General features: G+C 35.3%; 1 protein-coding gene across 5 annotated transcripts in view; it reads left to right on the forward strand.

Annotated features, from left to right (window-relative positions):
• The window catches only part of LOC146003019 (segmentation protein cap'n'collar-like), a 322044-nt gene that overhangs the window by 239771 nt on the left and 56033 nt on the right, over window positions 1–26240 (forward strand). For all 5 annotated transcript variants that reach the window (XM_083141194.1, XM_083141187.1, XM_083141182.1 and 2 more), the window contains one exon: window positions 15616–15785. In XM_083141194.1, coding sequence (XP_082997320.1) covers window positions 15616–15785 — 170 coding nt within the window. The remainder of the gene's footprint in view (window positions 1–15615; window positions 15786–26240) is intronic.

A 26240-nucleotide genomic window follows, 5' to 3' on the forward strand; every position in this document is an offset into this window, starting at 1 on the left:
TATGTATATTTCCTGTCTAGAAATAAAAGTCCTGGTCAACCTTGAACGACCCTTGTAGGTATGGAATGTGTTAGTTTTCATTAGCATGACATTTTATTTCAGTATTATATATAAATATATTTTTCTTTTGTAACTTGTTTAAAAGAGCAGAATGTATTACTAGTGTGACAGCAAGATGTAAGAAGTATTTTTCCATTACCATCTTGAATTGTCAGATACTTCATGCTGGTGATATTAAATCGAGCCTTTCGAAGCATAACTTGAATTTCCTTTTGAAGCACTTGCCGGCGGGGTTTCGTACTGCCACGCAGTGTGTTCACCCCACATCGAAGAGCCTAGTGACGGCACCAGCCTGACAGCAGCTGATCATTAGTCATAAAACTTGCCAGAGTCTGGATTCCATTTTTCTATTGTGTTCTTATTAAGCAAACCCCAAGTTCCATTAATCTTAGCAGAAGGCTTTCTAGGAGGCAGAATGGAGCGTTAAAGCATAAAAGCCGATATGCAGCAGAACACAACATGGGTCAAAGTTTTTGTGGGGTGCATTGTTTATGAAACCTCTCCCCACACTTCCCTCTGAGAATCGAGAACCAGCATGTGGTTGTAAAACCTGAGTATGCAGACATGTAAAGATGTGGTGGATTAAAAACTAGAGGAGGTAATTGAAAGCTGTAGTAGCGTATCATGTACAAGAATGTTGTGTGCGGTATAGTTTGGCAAATGCAGTGTTTTCAAAATATAGAAAGTGAGCAAAAAGGAATGGGCGTATTTGGTGAAGAATTTTGACAAAAAAAAAAAAAAAAAAGGATTAATGGTGTGTCTGTCCAAATATGATGGATGGGAAATATTTTCAGTTTTCTATTGTAAACATTTTACCTGAAGGGAGCTTTGTGCTCCTTTGGTAGCCCAAGGGAAATGCAAGAATACCTGGAGGGATGAAGGACAAGGTTTTGACCACAAGAATTGCTAGTCAGTACTCTGAGCAACATTCATGTTATTTTTCCATGCCCATGCAATAATAATGTTTAAATATTATAAGAGCATTGACTTAATAAGACAAGCGACATATTTGTGTTTTGATTGAGTCAGTTACAAAATGTTCCATGTTTTCAAATTTCTCATATCATCCTTAAAACTCAGGAAGGTGTATGTGATGAAATGTTGTGTAACAAAAAAAAGTACTTCAAGATTAAATTAAAGTTGTTTTCATAATTGTGATGTGAAAATTGCCAATATATTAATTTGATCAGAAATACATCTTGTTGGTCAACTTGCAAATTCTTTATCATCTATCAATGTTCTTGGTGGTACACAGTTTAAGTACAGAAACGTGCCATCGCTTAGTGTACCATAGTTGTTGATGTAATAATTATTTACAATCACTGCTGTTCTTCAACAATGCAGTAATGCTGTATTGTTATTGAAGATTGCTTAACCTTCCCCACTACAAGACAACATGAATTTGCAGGTGGAGGATAAGAAACTCTGTATTATCATGTCAGTCAAACTGCTGTATGTTATAACAATGGTTATCAGTCTATATCTTTATACTCCCACTATTCCAATCTTTCCTACATAACAGTAACATTGTTATGATACTTCTCATGTTGTGTTACATCTATTGTACATTGTACATCATCATCAACATCATTGCACCATAGACCTTAATATTTTCCAGCATGATATAATCTTGGGTGTCCCCTTGGTTAATCTTTGCCATCATATACTCAGTGCTACTAGTTTCTGCATATCATGTGATAATGGTTCTGAATTGGAAAGTAAACAACTTCATGTGTGTGTGTACTTTGATAAGTAAAGCCCTTTTACATTCATATTTAATTAGGGTTATTTAACCTCCTGCATTTTTCTTCCATTTGGTTAACCAGAATGCAAAAGTATATAAGATCTACTTATGTGTGTGTGAAAGAGAGAAAGACAGATAATATTAGTAATTAATAATTGTACACATGTGTTTCTTCATGCTACATGAATGTGAACACTAGAATATACAGAATTACAACATACTTTTGTTAACCGTTGAGAGTGATTGTTAATTAGTATTAAAGAGTTTGTCTACTTTATGCTTGGATAAGCTAATCGGGACTGGACCTATAGTTTAAAGTGGAAATATGTGAATCAAAGCCAGGGCCCTTTGATACAAGATGACAGTGTTATCTACTATGCTATCAGAGAGGCTTTATTGATGTTATATGCGATCCATTCATATTGTAGAAATATAAATACATGCAAGTCAAGCAATACATTATACACTTACTATCGTAACTTTAGAACTATTGTCAGAGGAAATTGTGTAGTACACCAATATCATACATATGCATACTACATTTTCCTCCATTCTTGAGGATGATGCATCCAACACCTATGCCTACTGCAATTGAAAATATTTGCAAGAAATACATGTAGATTTTCGATTAGGATACATACACAATAATTTTATACAAAAGTTCCCCAGACGAAACATTCTGGACAAACCCCTGCTCTCCCGCATATCCACAGGGGAAAGGGAAGTTGGTAATGGTATCTTCATGACTTTTAAGTTGCAAATTTTAAATAACTGTTTTCATAACATCAGTGTAATATAATGTCCTTCACATTGAATGAAATTTAATTTTTGTCATTACCTAGATGTTTTATTAATTCTGAATAAAACCAACTGAAGCAAGGGAAATTTCACTGCCTCAGAAGCTGTCTGTTACTACATAGAAACGTAAGTGGAAAATGCAGTCTCGACCAGGATTCGAACCAATAACTCTACTAACTGAGTTACTGAGCCAGCCCTGGTTTCACCTTCTGCTCTGTGATCAGTCAATTGTCTCTTGTCAGTGATACCGCAGCATTATTTGTTGTCTTCGAAACACAGATGAAGTTGAAGGTGCCTAGTATATCCCACAGTACGTGTGCTACCTAGAAATTTAAATGAAAAATGCTTACGTGCATTTTGCTTAAATTCCTATGTAGCTGGTATATGTAAGATTGGAAGGAAAATTAAGAACCCCTCCCCCTGAATAAAAATTGCCTGATTCTCCAATAAAATTAAACATTTGTGGTAAAATGCCATGTACTCTTTACTATTTCTGGTACAAGTGGTTCACTGCGATTGATATTACACATTTTAGGACTGTAGTAGGTTCACTGAACTTCTTCTAGCCATACGACAAATTATGGTTATTATAAATGATACTTTAAGCATGAATAGCTTTTAAACTGAGTTCTACGGAACAATACAAAATGATCACAATGGTTTCAGAACTAGAAGGGAGTTGTCATGATTATATATTTTTGCAACATGTCCTCAGAAGATGATAACCTAAAACTTCAATTCGTGTTGTACTAATGATAGAGAAGCTACATCTTCATCTTGGTAAATTATGGGGGAGCAAGTGAGAAAAAATACAACCTCCATACTTGTCAGATGTCGTGAATGAAAGGAAGGGAAGGGCCCATCTTTATAGTCTAGAAAAAGAGAAAAGGATGCCATTTCATACTTCATTTTGTCTCCGAGAAAGAGTTTCACATTTTCATTTCAGCATAGAAGAATAACAATAGTAAGGAATATTCTACAGTGATATATATATATGTATTTTTTAGCGATGAGAGTTTCCACGTTAAGTGTGTGAAATAAACTGTCAAGAGCTTTCTCCAGAGTTGAATTACATCAATAAATTTTATATCCCTAATAGTATCTTTTATCTTTTTTCTGGAATGTTTTAAACACCTTAAATAAATAAATTCTTCTGGGACATTTAATATGGTCTATGTAAATTTTCAAATAGCTTTAATGGGAATATGAGAGAACAAAGCACTAAAGTGTGTGTGTAGCAGTGTCGTAGCATTTATTGCAGAAAGGCTAGCGGGAGGAAGGGTTTTGTATCTAATTCATACATGGTCATCATATCATTGGATGGTACATTCCAAGAACTATTATGTATAGTAGCAAACTCTACACTATATGTCATTTTTTTATTTACATATGTATGATAATGTTTATGTGATAAATTGCTCTCAGTAAGAAATTTTTACATTTTATTGCTAGCATCACTACTTTTTCATCTTAGAGCCATTATTAAACATATTTAAATGTTATTTTCACAACTCTTGTGATAATTTTGCAACAAGTACAGTGAAAACTGCGGATAACGAGAAAAAAAAAAACTTTCGGAAGAAATATGAAAACCAAATCCATGGATATGAGATGAGATGTGGGCAGGGGGATTATCCTGTACTCACAACTGTGGAAGATTAATTGTAAGAGTAAGAAATCCCAAGGAAACTAATTTTTAGTTTTGCATAAAATTTAATATACAGATATTAAATTAACAGTCTTGATAGAAATGATCATATCATAACAGTAATATCATCCTAATTTTCTCTTATTGCCAGAATTTTTAGTTTCACATTAAATTTAATGTTAAAAATTTTAATCAACTAATATAATGAAAACAATAATGCTGAACAACTTAGTTTTCTATTATTCCCAGAAATTTTTATTTTCAATGGAAACATGTTAAAACTGATCTATCCACTTCAACTAATCAGCTGTATGGCAATTTTTGTAAGCTAATGCAATCAGTATCAAATCCTAGAGATCATATGATCCAGTATTTCAGAAAACAATGCCACTGTATGAATTTAGATATTACTGTATTAAAATATTTTTTTGCTATGAGTTATGCTAAATCTATAATTAAGCTCTTTCTGCATTTGGTAATTTGTTTGCCATATTGTGTGACAGTATGTGCTTAAAAGTTCTGAACATGTAAAACCTATAAAAAGAAAACACAATACTAGTGTTATTTCCTTTTAAGGCTTGCAAACTGAAAATGAAAAATTTATTACATATTATTATTATTATTATTGACATTTGTCTTATCTCTTACCTGTTTAGAAACATAATGGACTTGAACTTTGAGTTATGGAAGGGCACCAATATCTTATATATAGGTACATTTGCTTTTATTACATAAAGAAAACATATCCCCTTTACATGGCACGTAAGACATTATCTTAATGTTTTATATTTACTGACATATGGTCATTTGCATTTGAATATGCAAGAAAGTGCTTGTGGTAAATCAAATTAGTGTGATTTTTGGAGTTAGCTTATTGTTTCTGAAAGTGGCTTTGATCTATGAATAGCCCTGTTTTGGTGGTTAGGGATCTATTATGCTAACCTAATTTTTAACGGAGAGAGTGCAAGTTGTCATGACATGGCATTGCGACTTCCAAGTTTATATTCAGAAGTTGAGCACGATTGTAAGGGAACAATAACCATAGGGTAGGGGAGAAAATAGGGAGTATGAGTGTGTAAATTTCATTCATTGATATTGAAATGGGAGAAGTCCAGTACTTACATTTTCAATAAATTTGATTTTTGAGTTGCAGTAATTTTCAAAATGTACAATTACAAGGATGAACATGAATATTTAGTTTTCAATAAAATGTGCCTGAAAGTTAAATTTTAATGTTAGGCATGTTGTCTTGAAATAATGGAAATTCATTTTACATAAATGTTTGTGGGAGAGAAAAATATTTTTTAGAAAAAAATATTTTGAAATTAATTTGTAATATTTATAGCATATTAAATTACCTTCGTACATTAAGTCTACATGTTTAGGTTGATACATTACATCTGCATGTTTAGGTTGATTCATTACATCTACATGTATAGATTTCCTAGAAATGAGCATATATTCACATCTATTGTTGAAATAAATGTTCTTTACCAAATTGCATTAATTTTGACGAAAATAAGCATTTTGTTGGAGATAATGGCCTTTTCAGCCAGGTAAGCTTTGTTACTCTCAACCATCTTGTTTCGTTCGTTCGGCTTACTTCCCCTCCACTTCTGAAACAATGCCCATTGAATTGGAATCCAGGGGTACAATAGGGTCTCCCCACTGCATGCTAGTATTATTCATTGATGTCTGAAAGACGGTCTTTGGGTTTTGTTGCATTATTAAAATTGCCTACCATTTATTTTGGCTGTCAAAACCTGCAGGTATTGGTCCATCCAGCGTAGAGGAGGAATCTGGGGGCTGTGCTAACATTGTTGCCACATAGTCTCTTTTGCCAGACCTCTCTGGAAACATTTTTGCTGTATCACCAAGCTGGCCTGTTCTATCTGATGCCGAGAACGTGTTACCACAGCATCGTGTCATATCCTTTTCACGGGGAGTCAACAGCAGTAACTGTATTTTCATATACCTAGAGTAAGCTTATCAGATCATCTACATTGTTCACTCCAATGAACATTTAACAGACACAGTTGCCACAAGTTCTTATACCGTGGCAACACAGCAACGCCAGCATGAAGCTAGCATGCAACGCGAAGGCCTTGGAAAGCTGGAACGTAACAAGTATTCATGGGCGAGACTTGCTGAACTCAGCAGGAGACAAGAGACTCGAGTATTATGGGATAGCTGAGGGATTATGGGAAATCAAGCATTGAACACCATTCGCTCGTCAACCCTTGCCCGAACACCCTTCCTCTTGGGTCCATGCCATTGTTAGTGCAGTCAGCAGACACAGTGCTACGGTGTCAGCCATATTGGTGATTGGACGTACGGTTAAATTTTTTAATGCCTACCGAAGTGCTTTGTTGCAGTACTAATAATAATGCTGCAACTCCAAGTTGCAAAGTTCCATGGACACTGAGGACTTACGGAACAGTGATTGAAGCCATATGTATGTGGCAGTTGTGATAGTGACTTTTTTCTATTTTTTGTATGGTGAACACCAGAAAATGTGATATGCATATGTATGCACTTAAAATTGAAGAATTTGATATCAATATAAATACTGGGTAGGAAGATAGTGAAAATACCTAGTGCTTAGTGTTGTGTGAACGTGCTTTTTGGCATGTTTAAATTCATGAATACACTGGAAACGTAAGTATAATATGCATAAATTACTTTTTGCCATTATTAACTGCATTTTGAATTTTGCCATGAAAATATCAGGCCAGTTTTTTTTACTGTAACAGGAACAATATATATTCATTTCAAGTAGCTCTTTTTGAAGTGATTACAAAGAATGTGTTTGGGTTAAATTTGTTAAGATTAAAATTACTTGGTAAAGAAATAAAAAAAATCCATACACTAAAATGTTCTGACATAATCACAGATTCTTAAAATGTTAGACATAATCTCAGATTCTGAAAATGTGAATATTTTTCTTGAGAGTTTTACAGTGCTTTAATCAACTTCGTTATAATAGTGTATACTGGTTGGGCTATTATATATAACCATTCTTTTGTATTCTCTTCCATTTGGTAATAAATCACAAGGGTGATGAAAATAGCATTACAGACAATGCAGAATACAGTTATCACATTAGTTTTATAATATCAGTATTCAAAATAGAGTACATTTTCAGTGTAATAATATAAATACATGACAGATTTTACAGGCAGAATTTATAATATGTTTAAAAGTAACCCCCCTCCCCTTTATTTTCATTGTAAATGTATATTCATTCTAGAAATTGAAATTTTTCTTTATTATTAATGTACTATTTTTAATATACATTTGTATTTTTTCGATTTCTTTCTTTTCCCATTGCATTTTTCTGTTGTCCATCAAAGTTCGTGTTAACACCTCTGATCTTCTGAACAACAGAGATTGAGGTAACATTAGTATTTTTTATGCTTCTGCTGTTAATGGAAGTTCCCTTGATCCAAGATGCTAGATTGTAACTCCCTCTTAGAGTGAACAAAGAAGGGAGGTTGTGGGTAAAATGTTTCCCCCAACATGGCTTGTGGCAGGTGTCAATAGGAGTCCCGACAGGAAGCAATTAATTCAGTAGATACATTTAGATGGTGCGCTGAAAGGTGGTACAATTGTTAGAGTTTTAGATTTCCCAGGATAGCGTCTGTTGAAGGGATAGACAGGAACATATGGCCTCTGTAGGTTGTAATTTGGAAGGAAAGTACATTTTGGAAGGATGACTTGCACGATTCCTTTTCTTGGAGGGGTGAAAACCCAACCCTCTTAGGTTTTTATTTTGAGCCAGTTCTTTTCTTCTTCAGGTGGGTAAAGAAATGAACAAGGATAAAGAATATGAAGGACTTTTTTTTAAGGAAACAAACATTGAAACAGTTAGAAAAATTGTATATGAAGTGGAAATTAAAAAAAAAGCTGAAGATATATGAAGTTTGCATATTTTGTCTTGAGTTACTGGTGATAGTTTTCAGTGTAAAATACTACACAATGAAGATAGAAGTGCCCCTGTAGACTTGAGAAATTTGAAAAATTTCCTGAAGAAATATTAAGCGATAAACTTCCCCCACAATTCATTGCACAAAATCACTCTCTGCCACCATATTTCAGGTAAACAGATCAGATCCTGCATTGAATCATGCTGTGTAAGCATTGTGCATATGATCTTTGCCGAAGTGATTCAAGGTATGATTGTCATGATCATATGAGGAATGTGCACATATAAATTATAGCAAATTTCTAGCTGTAAGAAGGCTTCTCATATGCTTCCCTTAACACGTGTGAATCTGTTTGTCTAACTTTATGCTGTTTCTTCCCAAAGTGCACTGCGTGATGACGTTAAGTTGAATATCATCCATTAATGTCATAAGAAACTAATTTCTGAAAGCATTTTTTGTTTTCTTTTGTTGCTAGACTTATCCTGATATGTGACTAGTTCAGTTTTATTTACCATAGCAAATGAGAATGTAACTCTATCCAAATATTAATTTAATATTAATAATTGCATTGTATGTAGTTCATACAATTTTAAAATAATGTTCATGAATTTGTAACTACTAAAATTATATTCAGTCAAGTCTATCAAACATTTTTCTGTCATCGAGTAAGAAAACTACGATATTTAATTTACTTTTTGAAGCACATACATGATATATATATATATATATATATATATATATATATCACAAAGATGGTCTGTGAATTAGGTGATTAGAATAAAGCTTCACCTCTTGTACTTTTTAAAAGAAATGTTTGTACGTTTTTTTTTTTCCACATGTAATTTAGTTTACCTTGTGGAAAGTTTCGTACATAAGAGAGATCTATTTTTAAAATGCTTTCAGTTCTTTTTTATGCCAAAAATACCCTTACATTGCAACAGACATACATTAAACTTTTTCTTATTTAATACTATTTTTTTTAATGTTGAATGCATGGTGGACCTTTTAACAAATTTGCACAAGTTATTTTTTGTATAGTAATATTTATGTGCAAATATTTAAAGAAAAATATACAAATTGATGAGATATTTTTATGAAAATACTTAGTAGGGAGTAAACAATAAGGATTATGCACATTCACATTTCTGAAGAAGACTGTATTCATTTAAGTTTCAATAATGGCACATTTAAAATAAAAAATCATTTCATGTAGTGGAGGAGAGCAGCAATTCTACATTCCTTTGAAATGAAATGCAGTGTAAAATTGACATATTTAACCATTTTGATATAATCATAGATCTAGGATAAGCATGAACTGAAAATATTTAATTAAAACAGTATTTAAGATTGATGTCGGATTCATATGAATCTACTGGATAAGAACTTAATTTGAGTAAGATGAGTAATCTTTTGCACAACTTGTATTATATTAGTAGCTTCAGTCCTAGTGAATCGATTCTAATAGAATTTGGAAGAATGTTCATGTCTGTATAAATACTTTCAGTCTACCACATCTGAGGCTTTCAACACAAAATTTTGTCATACCAAAATATGAGTGAATCAAATAATGTTTAAAAAGTAACAATCAATTATTCAAATATGATTTTGAGTTATCTCTTTGATCCAGTCATATTTTCTCTTGAAAAAACCGCATGTGTATGTATACCAGAAGTAGATCATTACAAGGTGCAAGATAAAGGGATGATGCCAGAGATTTTTACCCCTCAAGACCGAAGTATTCCTGGCAATAAAGGAGAAGCTTTCATCCTGCCAGGCATGATTTTACCCCTCCCCCTGTTCCTAAAACAAACACTATATAATAGTTATTTCCTTTAGATTTTAAAATTTGTTTTCATGCTTGTAAATCTCAATAAGCTGACAACACGTGTGAAACCAACAGTGTGTACCCATGTTATTAGTAGTGAATACTACATATTTAAAGTTTTTGTTAAAAATATTAATTGTATTAATAAATAAAATTTCCGAAATTGATAGGACTTGAATACACTGTTTTAGAAGTATGTGTAAAGGTCCAACTATGAGTATATTTTTTTTAATATTGTCTTATAAAAAGCAACTAAATATGTTGCAAAATGAGAAGGTGAAATGTTAGTAAAACCAACAGTGAAACTTAGTTATATTTTAGCATTTCTTTTCTAGTTATGCTTGTTAATAATAATATTAAATAATGTACATGCATTTCCTTCCAAAAAAGTTGATTTTCTTTGCAAAACATTGGATTGCATTTCCTGTTTACACCTGAATCTATAACATTTCTTTACAACTAGTTTCTGTACAGTGTTGTTTTAGTTACTGTGAGTGCAATCATCAATATAAATATGTATATTATTGACTGGGAGTAACAAGCAACTTTGGGGAAACAAATTTTCCCATTCTTTTCATATTGTTACGTATTCTCAAACAAAAAGTTAGGAAAATCACCAATCAACTGCACAAGGACATTTCAGAAGGGAACTTTTGTTCTATTTAATATTATTATTCCTAATATAATGATTTTGTGCAGTGTAATATTTAAAAAATTTCCGTTGGGGAATTTCCAGCAACTACTCATGAAACATCAAATATTACATAAATTATATGTAGTCCCCACCCCTCCAAGAGTAAACAATTAGCAACGAGAGAGGGAATTCCTCCGGATCATTCCTCTCCAGACACCACCTTGATTTTATGTAATTATGAACACATTTCGCAACATCTCTTTGCCGAATGTTCCATTTTGCCTATGATTAGCCAGCCCTCATGACACAGTGGTTAGCATCATACTGTAAGTCAGGGCCCTAGGCTTCAATCCCATGTAAAGCATGGACATTTCATTGTGTTTATCCTTTCATCTATTTTGTCAGTTAGCCATTGGTTCCCATCACCATTATTGCCTAGGGTGGAAAATCGATGTAAAATAACAAGAAATGAAAAAAAAAAAAAAGAATGTAAGCACAATTGTGCCTATTTCACTGAATTGGTGCACAGTGGAAAAAGGGCGGTAAGAATAGATTATTATTTCAATAAAGCTGCTATACACATTATTCAATATTAAAGCTGGTGCTGGAAATAAAAATAATAGTAATAATAATATAATGATAATATAAATGTTTAAATTAATGCGTTAATGTAATTTATAGGTTTATTCATAATATTAAATTAATTAATATTGAATTGTTATTATTACATGAATAGCTAAAGAAGATGGTATAACAGCACGTATTCATTATCTAGCATACGTGTAGTTAAGATCGCCAAAATTTGTATGCACAGTAAGGCTAATCAGGACTGGACCTATAGTTTAAAGTGGGATCCGAACCACTATGTGCCTCCATCGGGTATCGAACCCGGGCGACGACGCTACCACTACTATCGGGGAGGCAGTATGTGCTAGTGCTAATCGTCTTAGGTACTGTCAATTCAAAGCCGTATGATTAAAATCTAATCCTTGCCTTCCAGTAAGTTCGGCAGAAATAACCCTCGATTATACAACAAATGATAAAGAAGTATGTTTTAATTATTTAATTGTAGTACTTTTAAAATCTTTCGGGGTCGGTGTTCGAACCTTCTGGACCTCCTCCCTCTACGAACTATGAAACCACGAATGTACGAATTAAGGTACTGCACCAGATTATACTTCCTGCCTATTTTTAGCCTATTCGATAGGCATGCTAAGTAAAGATACTTAATCAAATTCCAAGTTACAATTCTACACTTAGTTCAGCACTTCTCCCGCGTACATTTGGTCTTAGGGCTTCAGTTGGGAAACGCAATGTCCATTGTGGATTATATGAAGTTCTCATATTTTGAATTGAAAATATAGACACCTTCTGTAGAATTCAACACTTAGAGCAACATGGTATTAGTATTAAGTAATGATTACATATTGTTACATATTTGTATGCAGTCACGCACTACTGATTCTTTGTTGTCTTTCTACTGACATTTATTTACCTGTCAGCAGTGGCGTGCCCAGGACTTTTCTTGGTAGTCAGCCCTCATTTTGTCATATTTTCCTATCTTTGACGTTCTTTTTTAGGAATACTGGGCGAAGGGGGGGGGGTTATAACCCCCATCACCCCCCTTGGGCACGCCACTGCCTGTCAGATAACATGACGTTAGTGCCAGCAGAGAAGCCAACAGGCTGAAACCTTGAGATTAGCCATTTCGCTCAATTCTTGCATTGTTGAACCGAATTTAAAGAGTAAAATATTTCGGAGACACCTTTTCGATTTTTTAAAAATGCGTCCTCTTTTGTCCTGTTTTACTTTATGTTCCCTAGACATATATCGGAAGCGCGAGGCCCTCTGCTGTAGTGGCACGCTGCCCTCTTTGAACTGACATATTAGAATTAGTGTAATGATACGTATCAGCAGTTGGTATAACGAAGTATGCCTTTCCTGAATGTGTGTACCAAAAATTGAAACATTCTCCCATCTACTGCAGCCAGAAAAAAGTCTGGACAGGGATGAAGGAAAAAAAGGATACCTGATAGCTTTACACGTCCCCAAAAAGTTATACTCGTGTCCTAACTGAATTATTTTTCAGATCTTATTCTAAATATATATCAAGTTCAATATGTGACATATCTATATACTTAATTAGAAAGTCGTTCATAGAAACGTATAGAAGTGAGATAATTTCACAATAAAGTGTAAATGTAACATAGAAACACACTTAATGTATGTATGTATGTATTTATGAATGCAATGCAACCTTCTACAGTTTTACGAGACGCAGCCAACAGGTGTGAAGTATTCACTTGCTTCAGTGCTCCTTGAGAACGTCGAGGGACATCTTATCATTGTGCGATTTGAGGCAACGAGGACACAGTTTTCATTCGGAATGACATAATAAAGCGTCCATTCTCTCCAATGATCCTACAGAGAAGGTGATAATGTTGTCGGACGTCAGGCAGAAAAGATCGCATGCATTGCGACGGCCCAAAAAGTGCATGTAGGTCATCTACAATACGTATCAACACTGTCTATTATATTATGCAAGAAAACCTTTGGTCCAGTAACAAGTGAAGAGAATCCATTAAAGATATACACTCGGCAGTAGGCAATACATTTTTAAAGCTACAGAAAATATTCCAGAAAAGTATTGACTGTGTCCAAGATGGTAATTTGTATGCAGGATGAGGGGAAATCCCCACCATTGGGAATTTTCTAAATACTACAGGGACTGTATCTCTCATATTTCTTAAAATCATAAAGGTAGCGGTCTGTCTCTGCGGTGGAGTCATTAGCGTAGCGCGCAACAATGTCAGTGTTTATGCGTTCGAATCTTGGGTCAGGCATCGATGTGTCGGAAAGATTTTCTTTCGAAATTTTGGTGGTATGCTAGAGCAAATTAATATTATTCCATAACATTATGCAATTATTTAGTTCATACGCGTCCAATTAAGTTCCTTGATTTCAGAAAAGGCTGTTCTGAGTCCTTAATCTGTTTCAGCGGTTGGAAATACAATTCATTCATGATATAAAATTAATTAGAATGTTGATAAGCATTTCGACTTTTATATTATTTTACAAAAACTATTCTCAACTTTTAAAAGCGACAATTTCCAGAAAGTTGCATGTAACGTTATTCTTACGGAAGGGGTGCCCACAGGTTGCGCCATCGAGATTTGGGGGGGGGATTTTTCTCCTTCAAATAATATAAAATTCAACATTTATATCTTTTCCAAAATATATGCAAAAATTTTACGCCTTAAATGCACCATATTTAATCCATTAGATGAAGAAATGAAAGTGTTTAGGGCATTATCGAAAGGGGGGAGATATCGAACTCCTATATATTAGGCCTTAATTGACACGTGGGTTCTGAGGGGGATTCTGAATTAAACTTTGGGGGGGGGGCAGTATCCACCTCTAGGTCTTAGATCATGGCTAGTACTTTAGTTAGAGGGGGATTGAGCATTAAATTGAAGGGGGTATCAAATTGTTGTGTATTACTATTGTCTTAGACTATTACGGAAATTCTGGTGTGGAGACTGAGAATTAAGTTTTTGGAGGAGGCAATATCTACTCTTCAATATTAACAGTAAGTCTAAAATTGGCATGGAAATTTTGGTGGTAGGAATGAGTATGAAATTTAAAGGGGGAGATAGAAATCTCTTGATAAAGTGTTAAATCTTAGATTGTCAAGGGATTTCTGTAGTGGAGAGAGTGTTCGAACATTACATTTTGAGACTGTATTTAGTGATAAGGCATCCACACGTTTTCGACCCCGGATGTACCAAAGGAAAATACTAAATATCTCGGGATCTTAAGACCCCATTAAATGAATATTCTTCAAAGCCTGCAAAGAAATGGATGTAAAAAATTTCTTGCTCGTTTCGCTCGCAATAATTTGTTGCTACGATGTGTGTTTGGCGCTTTAATGAGATGAATATGAAGTTTTTATACTAAAGCTGCATTGCAAGACAAGCGATATTCTCGATTGATTGATTTGGTGTTTTAAGTCCACTTTATGCACTCTAAGGCTAATCGGGACTGAACCTACAGTTTAAAGTGGGATCCACGCGATATTTTCGATTATGATGAACGATTTTAGAGGTGGTCTTGAGTAATGGCACCCCTGTTTAGGGAGGAGGGGCAAATCAATTATAATGTTCAGTAAAGCTAAGAAAAAAATTACTTTCGGTAGACACGCTGTCGTAATTAAATATTTTGTGGGGATTACGATATGGTTTAAGGGCGTGAATAATATGATTTGGGGGGATGCGCTTGGCCTTGGGGGGGATGGGCACCCCTGATCTTACGACACTTATGTGCATCGGTGTCACGATAGGACCAATGTTCCGGGTTCGAATCCCGGCCACGGTATGGGTGTTCTTTGTTAGTGTCCTTTCATCATGTCATCACTCATTCTGATGATCGCGATTAGCAAAAGTGCCAGAACATGCAACGTTAAGTCAAAATCAAATCATGTTAACCTTCACCGCCTGGAAATTGAAGTCGTTCGTTTGAAATTAGAAAAAGCAAACAGCATAATATTTTTTAACAGTCGCTAATAATGAAATAGGCTTCAGTTTGATAGTATTCCAACAGATTGGCCAAGCTTAACAATGTGTCAGACTGAAAAAATTAGTGTAAAATTCTAAATAATAACAACAACAACGAGGAGTTTCTGTCAACGGCCTGACATGTTCTAGAAAATTTTGGTGCACAAAGTAGGCCATTTATCAGACGTTTCTGTCTAGGATTAAAAGACTAACTGACAAGGCGAACAGCAATACATTAGGATATGTTTATACCGTATAACTATACTCAAATATCTACCAGATGATGACAGAATATTAAAAAAAAAAAAAAAAAAAGTCATCTTGAACCACATTTCTCCTTTATGTTGTTCCTATACTGTCTCCCGTTCACAAAATTTTAGCATCACATAACCATTGTTTTTGAATTGTCATTTCTCTTTGTTTCCAGGTGAATATGTTCAGCAAGATAACATTGATGATGAACTTGTTAAAAATGAGACCGCATCCATCCTACCAGTAGATGATTCAGCTCCGTCTTTAAATGTCTTGACAGATGAATTTTCACTTGAGGAGGCGCTTCGGATTGTATGCTTGGATACCGACCAGGACTCATCCGAGGTAAGATGGCCACACTCTTTGAGTTTGCTTGTTAATTGGATGCAGTTTCACGTCACGTGACCATGCAGTGAATTGGTTGATGCAAGAGAGAGCCTTTATGTTTTGTAAACATCTCAATAAAACGGAAAATGTTTGTGCCAACAATGGGCGTCGGCTCAAACAACGACAATGGAAAGAAATGCAAATTTACATTACGGTTAGCTTCCCCGAAGCAGATGCAGCGACGGTCCGAGACTTAAAATTTTGTTCTGTCATTTCTGGATATCGGGCGATCAGTTAGAACTTTAAAAGACAGAGAGAAGAAAAGTTAATCACTTAAATGTGCACATTCCATAGTGGTTAATTTTTGATATTTCAAATCACTTATTGACATCCCATTCGTTTCCTCTTCAATGGAATGTATTTGTGTTCTCAAAAAAAAAAAAAAAAAAATGTCGGGCGCGTTGACTCAACGATCTCGCTACAGAAAGTTTAAGCTTCTAGTCTCGGAATAAATATGGGTGTTTCTTGGTGTCGTGCCTTGATCAAGTCATCATTCCCAACAGTCGAATAATCGATGCGATTAGTCTAAGGCAGCGTGAACCCGCGGCCCGGTAAATGTTTTTCAAAAGTCGATAGCCCAATCCCAACAATTTTACTCGTAAATAGCTTGCTATTTTTTTTTAAAAAAACTCTATACGTTAATTAATTTGTACCCTTGAAATGTAATATTTATGAATAAATTATGGTATAAATAATCGTAGAGTGCATTAGTTCGATTTTGTCTAGGTTGAGAAAATATAAAATTTGGTTTAAATTAGTTGACAACGACTGGATTTAATGAAATCTTTTAGTTTCTCTGCGCAACATCATTAAAATTAGGTAGTGCTGATTTTCATTGATTTCGGACACCGAAAAATTTCAATTAATCGAAATATTTCCCTTTCAATATATTTATTAATAATAATTAGTGCACGAACTAAGTTGACCGTGGTCCTCCAAATTTGGAAGCGGGAAGCAACGCGCCGGCCGGTTTGCCACTGTCGGGAAATGATTTCTGGTTATGGCGGTCGAAACCATCTTTCCAGGTGAACTTATCGCTGATGAACCCCGAACGAAAGCCCATCTTTTCAGGTGGTTGCCAGTTTTGGCTGCAAGTCGCTTAACCCTTCCGGCCCAGCTGAAGGAAGACCGAGCCGTTAACATTCAAATTACGAGGCTGCATCTCAGTGTCTTTGAATCCTCGCTAGCACTGGTGAGAAAGAATTTCCTTTTGTCGCTAGTGAACGCCGAACGAAAGGCCTTCTTTCAGCTGGTTGCCATCTCGGGCTGCAATTCTCAAACTTCAGAACTTCTCGCGGCCCGTCGGTTGAGAGACACTGGTCTAAGGAGGCAGAAAAGCTGTGAAGTGTATAATATAAACAAAAATTACGTAATTCATCTGAAATAATTGGAATGCATGTTTTCAGAGAATACAGATTTCTTCAGTGCGAAAGAGAGACTAATTGTAGAATATACAATTATTTTCGTCTTCCTTTCAGTATTTTACACATGATTGTATTGTACAAATATATAAAATTAATTAAATAGCTTTATCACTATTTTAAGCGCACACGAAATGCTTCTTAATGTGTAACAGTTTACAGTTGTTTTTAATTATTTGTCAGCTGCGTTGAATTCTCAGCACTTCCTTGGTTCCACGGGTTACTTATATAAAATGTATATTACATAACAAATTGCAGTGTGTAGTTGTGGACATTATTACGACTTTACGGAATATATCAATACAATCCAGTTTTCTCATGTCAAAGCTAGTTTCATATTCTACTATTTGAAACTGCATTTTCCGTATTACGGTCAAATAACGGGTGTACGTACAAATTTCCTGGAACTCTTACTTCAACTTGTTTATTACATGAAAAAGGAGAATAGTCATCCAGGACTTGCAGAACCCCCATAACATATCAGGAACTGGTCAAGCAGCTAACTGATCATTTGAGCAAACTTTTACGTCACTCTATTAAGGCTCTATGTCTAGATTGGATTTTATGTGCCAAGTTTAATCTGTTCTGGATTGAACATCGAGAGTAATTTTTCATGACGATTGAGTACTCGGTGGATTTGCTGAAACTTAGATGACAAATTTCTTAATACCATTTCTTGGGCTAACGAATAAATTTGTATTTGCAAATGTAGATTGGGCATATTTATGAATATAAAGAATACACATAAGGAAGGCGCAAACCCGTAGATAACATTGGTATTTACAAAGATGAATCGACGAGCGAAATCAAAATAATGTGAACTGAAAGATAATGGTGTTTCAGTGAGCCAGATTCGTGTTGAGCCAGCAGGTTAATTTTTTTAAATATATATATATATATATATATATATATATATATAAAAATAAATAAATAAATGCACCCTTCATTTTTATTTCAAACTTTTCTACATAGAAGGATCTGTTCTGGGCTTTCCACATTTTGATATACGATGCAATTAGCATTTCCGATATATAGCCTATATATATTATTCAGGTGACTGAATTGGCAAAAAACCATCCCGTCTCAATAATACTTGTCACAAAGTTTTCGTGGCATTTATAATCTGTGCTTCCTAAAATATTTGCATATAGCCTATTTGTCAGAAGTACCGATATTTTACCGATCCGGCATAAAATTTTAAATGATCCTTCTGAAGAGCGTGATTTGTTCCTTGATTCAAACATGTCGTCGTGTCACTGCAATAGCTTTTTTTTGTCTTGAAGAAAGTATCTATATTTACACATTTATTTAACAAAATTTACTTAACAAAATTACGTTATATGAATTATACATTTACTGTATGTGCGTAAATATCGCAACAAAATTGCAGAATTTCGAACTAAGTTACAGTCTGTTTCTATTAGTAGAAATATATGGTCGCTACAATTATTAGCGATTTTACGATACATCTATCTGCCTATACCAGGTGACACCGATAAAATGCTTTCAGGTTGGTAACTTAGAAGATAATATCAATCTAAATTTTATATCAGTGGCAACAAAAATGGGGAACATCAATGAAGATAAGGGAAATAACAGAATTTACCTAACTAAATTTTTCTCCACAAGATGCCATTTTCCATTACGCTATTGGTTATCGGTGTCATGATCTTTGTTATTGAGTACCTTAATATAAAATATACTTAATTTTGTCAGAATACTTTAAATTAAGGGGAGGGGGATAAGGGGGCTTGTATCTCTACCATTGGACGCTCAATCGTAAAGTGTTGCGACATGGTGGGATTTTTTCGGGTGAATCTGCGAAGGTAGGGGGCGAGGTTCCAGGTATCCAACGAATTTCGTCTGGAGCCGACAACTGACCGAAAAGGTTGTTCTGGAAGTGGGAGGAAACATGTTGACAGCAGGTGAGTGCTTGAATTCTTCAGAAGCGGGCGAACACTCTCGCTGTTTGCCCGTTCTCGATTTTGGTTGGTCGAGGCGGGCGTGAATCGATGCACAAGGGAAGAGTGGTTTTGTCTCCTTTCTTGTATTAATTACGTCGCATATTTATTACGTAGTAATACGAAAAAGTGCAAGCCTTATTCTTGATTCGTACCCAGAATTCCTGATTTCACAATGGAAAATGAATGAACCGATTGAGTTCCACTAATTGACTGTTAATGTACATATATTTTATTCCCGCAGTTACTAAATGTTCAGTATGCTTCATTGCGCTTGTGTTTTCGAAATCCCAAAGATTTTCCGCTACCAGAAAAAGCTTTCTGAAAGCTTGGGAGGACGCGCGTAATTCTTGGAAATGGTTGGGAAAGTATGAATTCTCGTTACACAGCACTGATGGAAAGTCATGTGTTCAGAAGTGACGACGACAATAATAGGGTTTCCACACTTGGTAAACTCGGAGAACCTGGAAATCTCGGGGAATTTGAAAAAGTAAAAATCTCAGAGAAAATCATTTAATTGATCAATGAGCCCTAATGAAACACATCTAAAGAGCTAGAATATGCCCCTCCTGATAGTAATGCATTCATACGTTTAATAATTACATCGTCACTAACTTACTTCACACAATTTTTTTCTTTTTTAAAAATATAGGCATCAGTTACCGGTATTTGTTCATCGGATTAGTAGATGTGTCCATTTGTAAACTTCTGTTTCTCAAAAGTGTGAAAATAATGATCTGTTCGACATTTATTTTCTGTGCTGTAACACAGTTTGAAAAGTTGTTTAACAAAATCCTTGAACCTTAAGTATAAGCACGAAAACGTCATTTTATTATTTAATTAGTTTTGTTATTTATATCAGAAAGTGAACTGATGAAACTTTTGCCGATACCAATAAACACCGATATAAAATTTATGTCTGTTTTTAGAATACCGCTTACCAATATTGCACTGATCCAGTATAAATATGCAATTTTATGCCTTCAAAGGAGAACTACGTTTTTAAACATTTATTTTACATATCACAGGCTATTTATAAACATATCGGACTAGTAAAATTGTGTCAATATTACTGATACACAGTTAATACCGATTGTGTCACGATTAATCTGTCCCATCTGCAATTATAACTGTGAGGGTCGTATGACTATGAGGGGAAATGGAGAAGGCCATTGTAATATAAATTTATGTACTGTGTATCGAATACTCTGAAAAATAAAATTAAGGATCCTGGAAAATGCATGTCGGAACCCTGAATAACGTCCTAAATTTTTTTTATCGAGATGCTTCCCGCAAACGGATTGATATTAATGTTTTTCGACAACGATTGAATTGCGGACTTAGCCAAATGTACAATCCTGTCAGCCAAATGTACAATCCTGTCTTGGCGATCTGAATATGATCAATACAGCAGGAAATTATGTAAATCCGAAAAAAGAGAACAAAACACTGAAGTGCGGTAGCAATAACATTGATATGAAATTTTCATTGGCGTGCCCGAAAATGCCGTAAGGGAGGGAAATATGACCGACCCCCTAATGTGGGGTTGCTAATTCTTCTTTGACTAGTCAGGACAGCATTTTATAATTTTTTCATGTATCAATTAACGTTCATTAAAAAAATGGGCTCCCGCACACTAATTCGCAAATATAAAGTGAAATTGCGCTAACTCCCGGCGGAGGACTCGCCTTTATGGCAGTGACCCTTTGTTGCCGCGTTTACCTACGAAGAAACTCGCCTTCAAACAACCATTTAGACCAACCTCTTGGGCAGATCCGATAACATTAAAATCCCTCCTCCTCGAAGAAGCCAGCAGGATTTTGTCAAAATAACCGTTCTGCGCTGTGATTGCATACCGGTTAGTACACCGTCCCAACTGTAAGTGTTTCGAAGTATAGAAATTTACTTTCATCATTTATGCAAATGATTCTTGTATATCGTTACAACTTACAATTGATCTCGGTGAAGTACTAATTTTAGACAATTCTATATTGATTGGAGTAGTAGTTGTCTTGAGTTTTCTACCAAGAGATTTCCAAATAGCAAGTTGCTCATGATAATGCGAGATAACGTGAATCATGTTTGAGTGTAATAAGTACCTTTGTGTAGTGAGGCAAACTCCTTCAACAAAGTCACGGATAGTGTACAAGGAAACATTGTTAACCGAACACTGTATGTGTGTCCGGGTGGAGCCTCGTCGGCCTATTCTCTAACCATAAGCAACACACTTCTCTCACATGACACAGGTCACTTTGTCATTCAGTCACACAGCTTACGGTCTTGTATAAATTATTCCCGTTAGGTGTTAAAGTTGATTCCTTTCTTTTTCGAGCGACGATTAATTTAGCGGCATCAAAAAGGTATCAAGACAATTTTGAAAATTAAACACACGTCCGTCAAAGATCCGTATTGTTCGGGAATTCTGCCTTTGGTGCTGATTTGTCATCTGTAAATATAAATTAATCGTACATGAATTATTGGTGTGAAAATTGATCACCACAAAAAAACATGATGAAAAATGTGTGACAATAAACATGCGTAGGCAGGCAATACGGGGTATCTAAAAGATAGTGTTCATCATGTGGTTAAATACCCGAGGCGAAATACGAAGGTAATATGTCGATGTCGGAAGGAATTACAACACAAGCGATAGATGCACCAAAATTCGCAGACAAGACAGGATAATGACATAAAAAATCCACCCTTGCAAAATCCTCAGAAAAATTCAAATATTAAGTAAATCGAAAACCTTATGTTTTACACAAGAAAGACTCACTTCTTCAATAAAGTCAATTAGAAGTCCGTCATTTTATGTAAACCAAATAGTGGTTACGCTCAGTGGTGTGGAGTCAGGTTGCGTCTACTCTACTTTTTTTTTTTTGGGGGGGGGGGATATTTTGTGATGGGAATTTTGACATCGTAAACAATTCAGCATTGGACGTAAGTTGAACTGCATCATCATCATGTAAGCATCAGTGATATGTAAGTGGCAATTTGTAGACTGCCAAGTAAATTACATTCGGTAATAAGTATTATTGGGGGAGCCGCAATATCCAGATCAGAAATGTGAATTGTGATTGGAGGGAAGGAAGACAATATCTAACTGTTGAATGTCAATGTTAAGTCTTAGATTGCCTCGGGAATTCTAGTAGGAGTAATTGAGCATTAATTGGATGGGCTATATTAGTCACCTAGTATAAAATTTGAATATACCATTTGGAAGTCGCGTAGAATGGTATGTGAAAATATTACCAAGTAAATTGTCCATCACCATTTTTGTTGTCTTCGTTTTACGCAATGATACCTAAGGATTCGAACAAAACGCCAGACCAGCTGGTGTTAACTTGTGTACTAGCAGACGTAAAGAACCATTCCTTTAATAAAAATGGGTAGCATGAAAGAAAAAATGAATGAACATGGTCGAGCAATACTGAAATAGATCCAAAAATGTTCTTGGTCGCTTCGCTCGCAATATTGCGTTACAAGAAAATAATCTTGCGTTTTGTCTTATTGATGAAGTGGTTGTGAATGATTATACTACAGCTGCGTTGCGAAGAGAATTCTGTTAAAAAAAATGTATGCTAACTTCACTTATCTAGCGGTTTGCGCAGTCTTTTCCGTAAGAAATTAACACATTAGATTAGCGAATTGTATAAATTAACGCCATGGACGTGAGATTTCATTTGCATTATACCGCTAGGGGATATTGAAAATTGCAGAATTTGTTCCGCGTTTTATGCCTTTGTTTCTTTACGGTAGATTTTGTGATAGCTTTGCTGCTTGACGCAATTATCGCATTCTGATGTTACCTTTGTACTGTATTGTACGATTCATGGATTTCAAAAAGGTACAAAGAATGGATTCCTCCAAGCTAGAAATTGTTTGTTGGCCGTGAAAGCAATTACAGTTCTTACTTTGTTCTAAATGTCTTTTTTCGGATCGATGATTTCACTAAACCTGACATTTAAGGTTGCACATAAAAACTTTTTCTTTGTTATTTCCTGTTGTATGTAGTTCCGGATAGAAATATACAACATATTACGAATATTTATTTAGGCAGAATTTTTTTTCGGAGGGTCTGGAATTATAAAAGTGGATATTACATAGCTGCGCTCTAAAGGAAGAACACACTGTAAAATATTTCGTAATTACCATTTTTAACTTTTGTTTTAAAAGTTCTTCGAATATATAAATGGTAATCGGGTCATTTTACCACCGGTTTTGCTCCAAGTTATTTGCTGTTTTCATGTGAAAAATTTGATTTTCTTAAAATTTCTGGAGGGGCTGTAGTACCATCAACTCCACCCCCCCCCCCTGCGTACGCCAATGGATTTAGGGACAACCGTGCGCTGATACTTCACTATAAAGAGTTGTTGTTTACTCAGAGAGACCGATCAGAATTCCCGAAATTATGTTATTTCATGGTTTTGTCCTTTGTTGCAGCAACGCGGTATTCAGACAATTTAGATTGTGCATTTTTAGAATTATAATCGGAGATGCCTGGCGCTTGTTTACTGAGAGTTGAGGAAGATTCTAAACAAGTTTCTGGAGTAATCTTCTCATTGGAAAATTCGATAATTCTGCTTCTAAATTAAACTAAAAATCGCACACTCATGCTTTGATACTGTGAAGATCTTCGCGAGAACACCACGTTCAACCGTTCTTTCTCAGAATAAAGGAAAATTGATTTCATCATTGGAATGTGGAAAAATCCTATATTCTACATTCTATAGGTTAGGTTGTAAAATAAAATCGTACCCAATTAACGGTTCAAATCAACCACTAAGCTTTTTAAAGAGCGCCAATAATGATGTCGAAGGATAATATATTTCATGTTTTAAAAGGTTGGTTCTTGACTATTGCGTGTTTTCTCTTAAACTAATAAAAAATGTTTCCGGAACATTTTATGGATATAAACTCAACTGCAAACTGATCTAAGCCAGTCATTCCTTTATTGGTAATGAGGATGTGATTTTTGAAATGTCATGGTTACATCGCAAGTCGTCCGTTGGAGGTTACCAAGAACCTATAGGTGTTAAACAAGAAATCGATACTGTAGAAATTAGAAATTGATCTCTCTCTCCTTCTCTCTCCTCTTTCCCCATCTCTCCCTCCAATATCTTGATGGTAGAAAAAAGAAACTTTTCGTTTCTTGTTAAAAGCAAAACAAAATGTTGTAACCTGATATGGTTGGTTTTAACATTCATTTGCCGCTATATAGAAGGCGCAAGGTTTCATTGATTTTCGAATTACTCCGCCATTGTTGAGAACCCTTTCAATAACTGTAACTTTAAGGCGTTACTTTTTCATAACTAGACAATTTGCAACATGATAATGCCTCGTATTTTTCCAAAATATAATAAGAAACAAATTTTCCAGACACCATTACAGTATTCAGATGAAACTGATCGCTGGAAAGTGAACAAAAAATATTGAGGATTGATTTCCTTATTTTTACGTCGCTTTTCTGCCACTTTTTGCTAATCGCGACGATGAATGGATGAACAAAAATGTCCAGGCTGGGATTCGAACCCGGAACCCCTGGCTTCGTAGCGCTCTGTGTGCTAAACCACTGCACCAAGGTGGTCGGACAAAAATAATAAGTGTTTTAGTTTTACTTTTCAATTAAAAATTATTCCTTCCTTGAATACTATAATAAGAAGAAAGTCAATACAAAAAATTCTTACTTAGTGCGACTAGAGGTAAAGTGTGTTAAATATTTTCTTACAACTTTTGTCGCTTAATGGATCAATAATGTAGAACAGACATTGGTATTACTGGAAAATATTACTCTTGCATAGCAGTAAAAAATGCTAATACCGACTGTGGTTCCTGTTCTAGAGAATGGAGATTAGATTTCATGATCAAGTTCGTGTAAGTAGCGGAGACAAATCGGAAGATTTTAAGTGCTGTGTTTGGGAATGTTTCTATGGGAAGTGATGCACCAATGAATCCTTCTCACAATTGCCGTACGATGTGTGACTATTCTTATCTGTCGAGTGCGGAAGAAATATGCCTGAATTAAAATTGAAACTGTTTCATTATCGTGTTAGGTTCAGACAATACTGATCTACCATCGATCCCCTCGGTAAGCACAAAATAAAGAATTACTGATATACGACCACGCATAAGTGACAGTTAAAGAAACACAGTTTTAAGAAAAAACCATGAAAGGCACAATTTTTGGTGAAACCCTGAACAACTATAGCCAATCGAAGTGGCTGGTCTTGATAGTACGTATGTGGAATTTGTCTCTTCGCTTTATTCCGAGGTTTTCCCATGATAATAACTTGCTTTGGATACAGTTCTTAATATTTATATTTCTGCAGTCGTGGGAAAATTCCCTTTGTTATGGAATCATCAAACGCGCCATAAAATTAATATACGAGGGATGATCGAAAAAAAAGGTTACAAAGCCTATTATGGCGTATGTGTTAGACATAGCTGGAAGATCAACACACCTGATGATGGAGGGCACTCAACACTAGTCCTCGATGTAATCACCTTTTTTGTTCAAGCACTTGTCACAACGGTAGATGAGGTTTTCCATACCGGTTGCACAGAAATCCGCGTCAAGTTCTCGTAGCCACCTTGAGGCAGCTCTTTTGACATCATCACATGTCAGATAATAGTGGCCAGCCAACCAAATGGTAGTCCCAGCTCAGCTGATAGTGAGCGTAATGTTCTGTCCACACGAATACACTCATCCACAAGAGCACAGTTCACGTCAGTGGTTGAGGTACTGAGCCTACCGCCGTGTCCAGGGTTGTCATTAACAATACTGGTCCGTCCTTCTTTGAAGGCACGACACCACTTCGCTACATGTTGCCTTGAAATTGTCCCCTCCCCATACACCTCCACAATCTGCCTATGAATGTCAGCAGGTGTAGTGTTTTTGGCCCACAGGAACCGCACCACTGCCCTCACTTCTACTCTTGACCAATTTTCTAGACGAGTCACCATTTTAAATGTCCGCTTCTCGGGTATACATGGTCAGTCCGAAGTCCTCAAACTCGCAACAAGACAAATAT

This window comes from Lepisma saccharinum, chromosome 1 (genome assembly GCF_977018435.1).
Source record: "Lepisma saccharinum chromosome 1, izLepSacc3.1, whole genome shotgun sequence".
In the NCBI taxonomy this organism is placed as follows: domain Eukaryota; kingdom Metazoa; phylum Arthropoda; class Insecta; order Zygentoma; family Lepismatidae; genus Lepisma; species Lepisma saccharinum.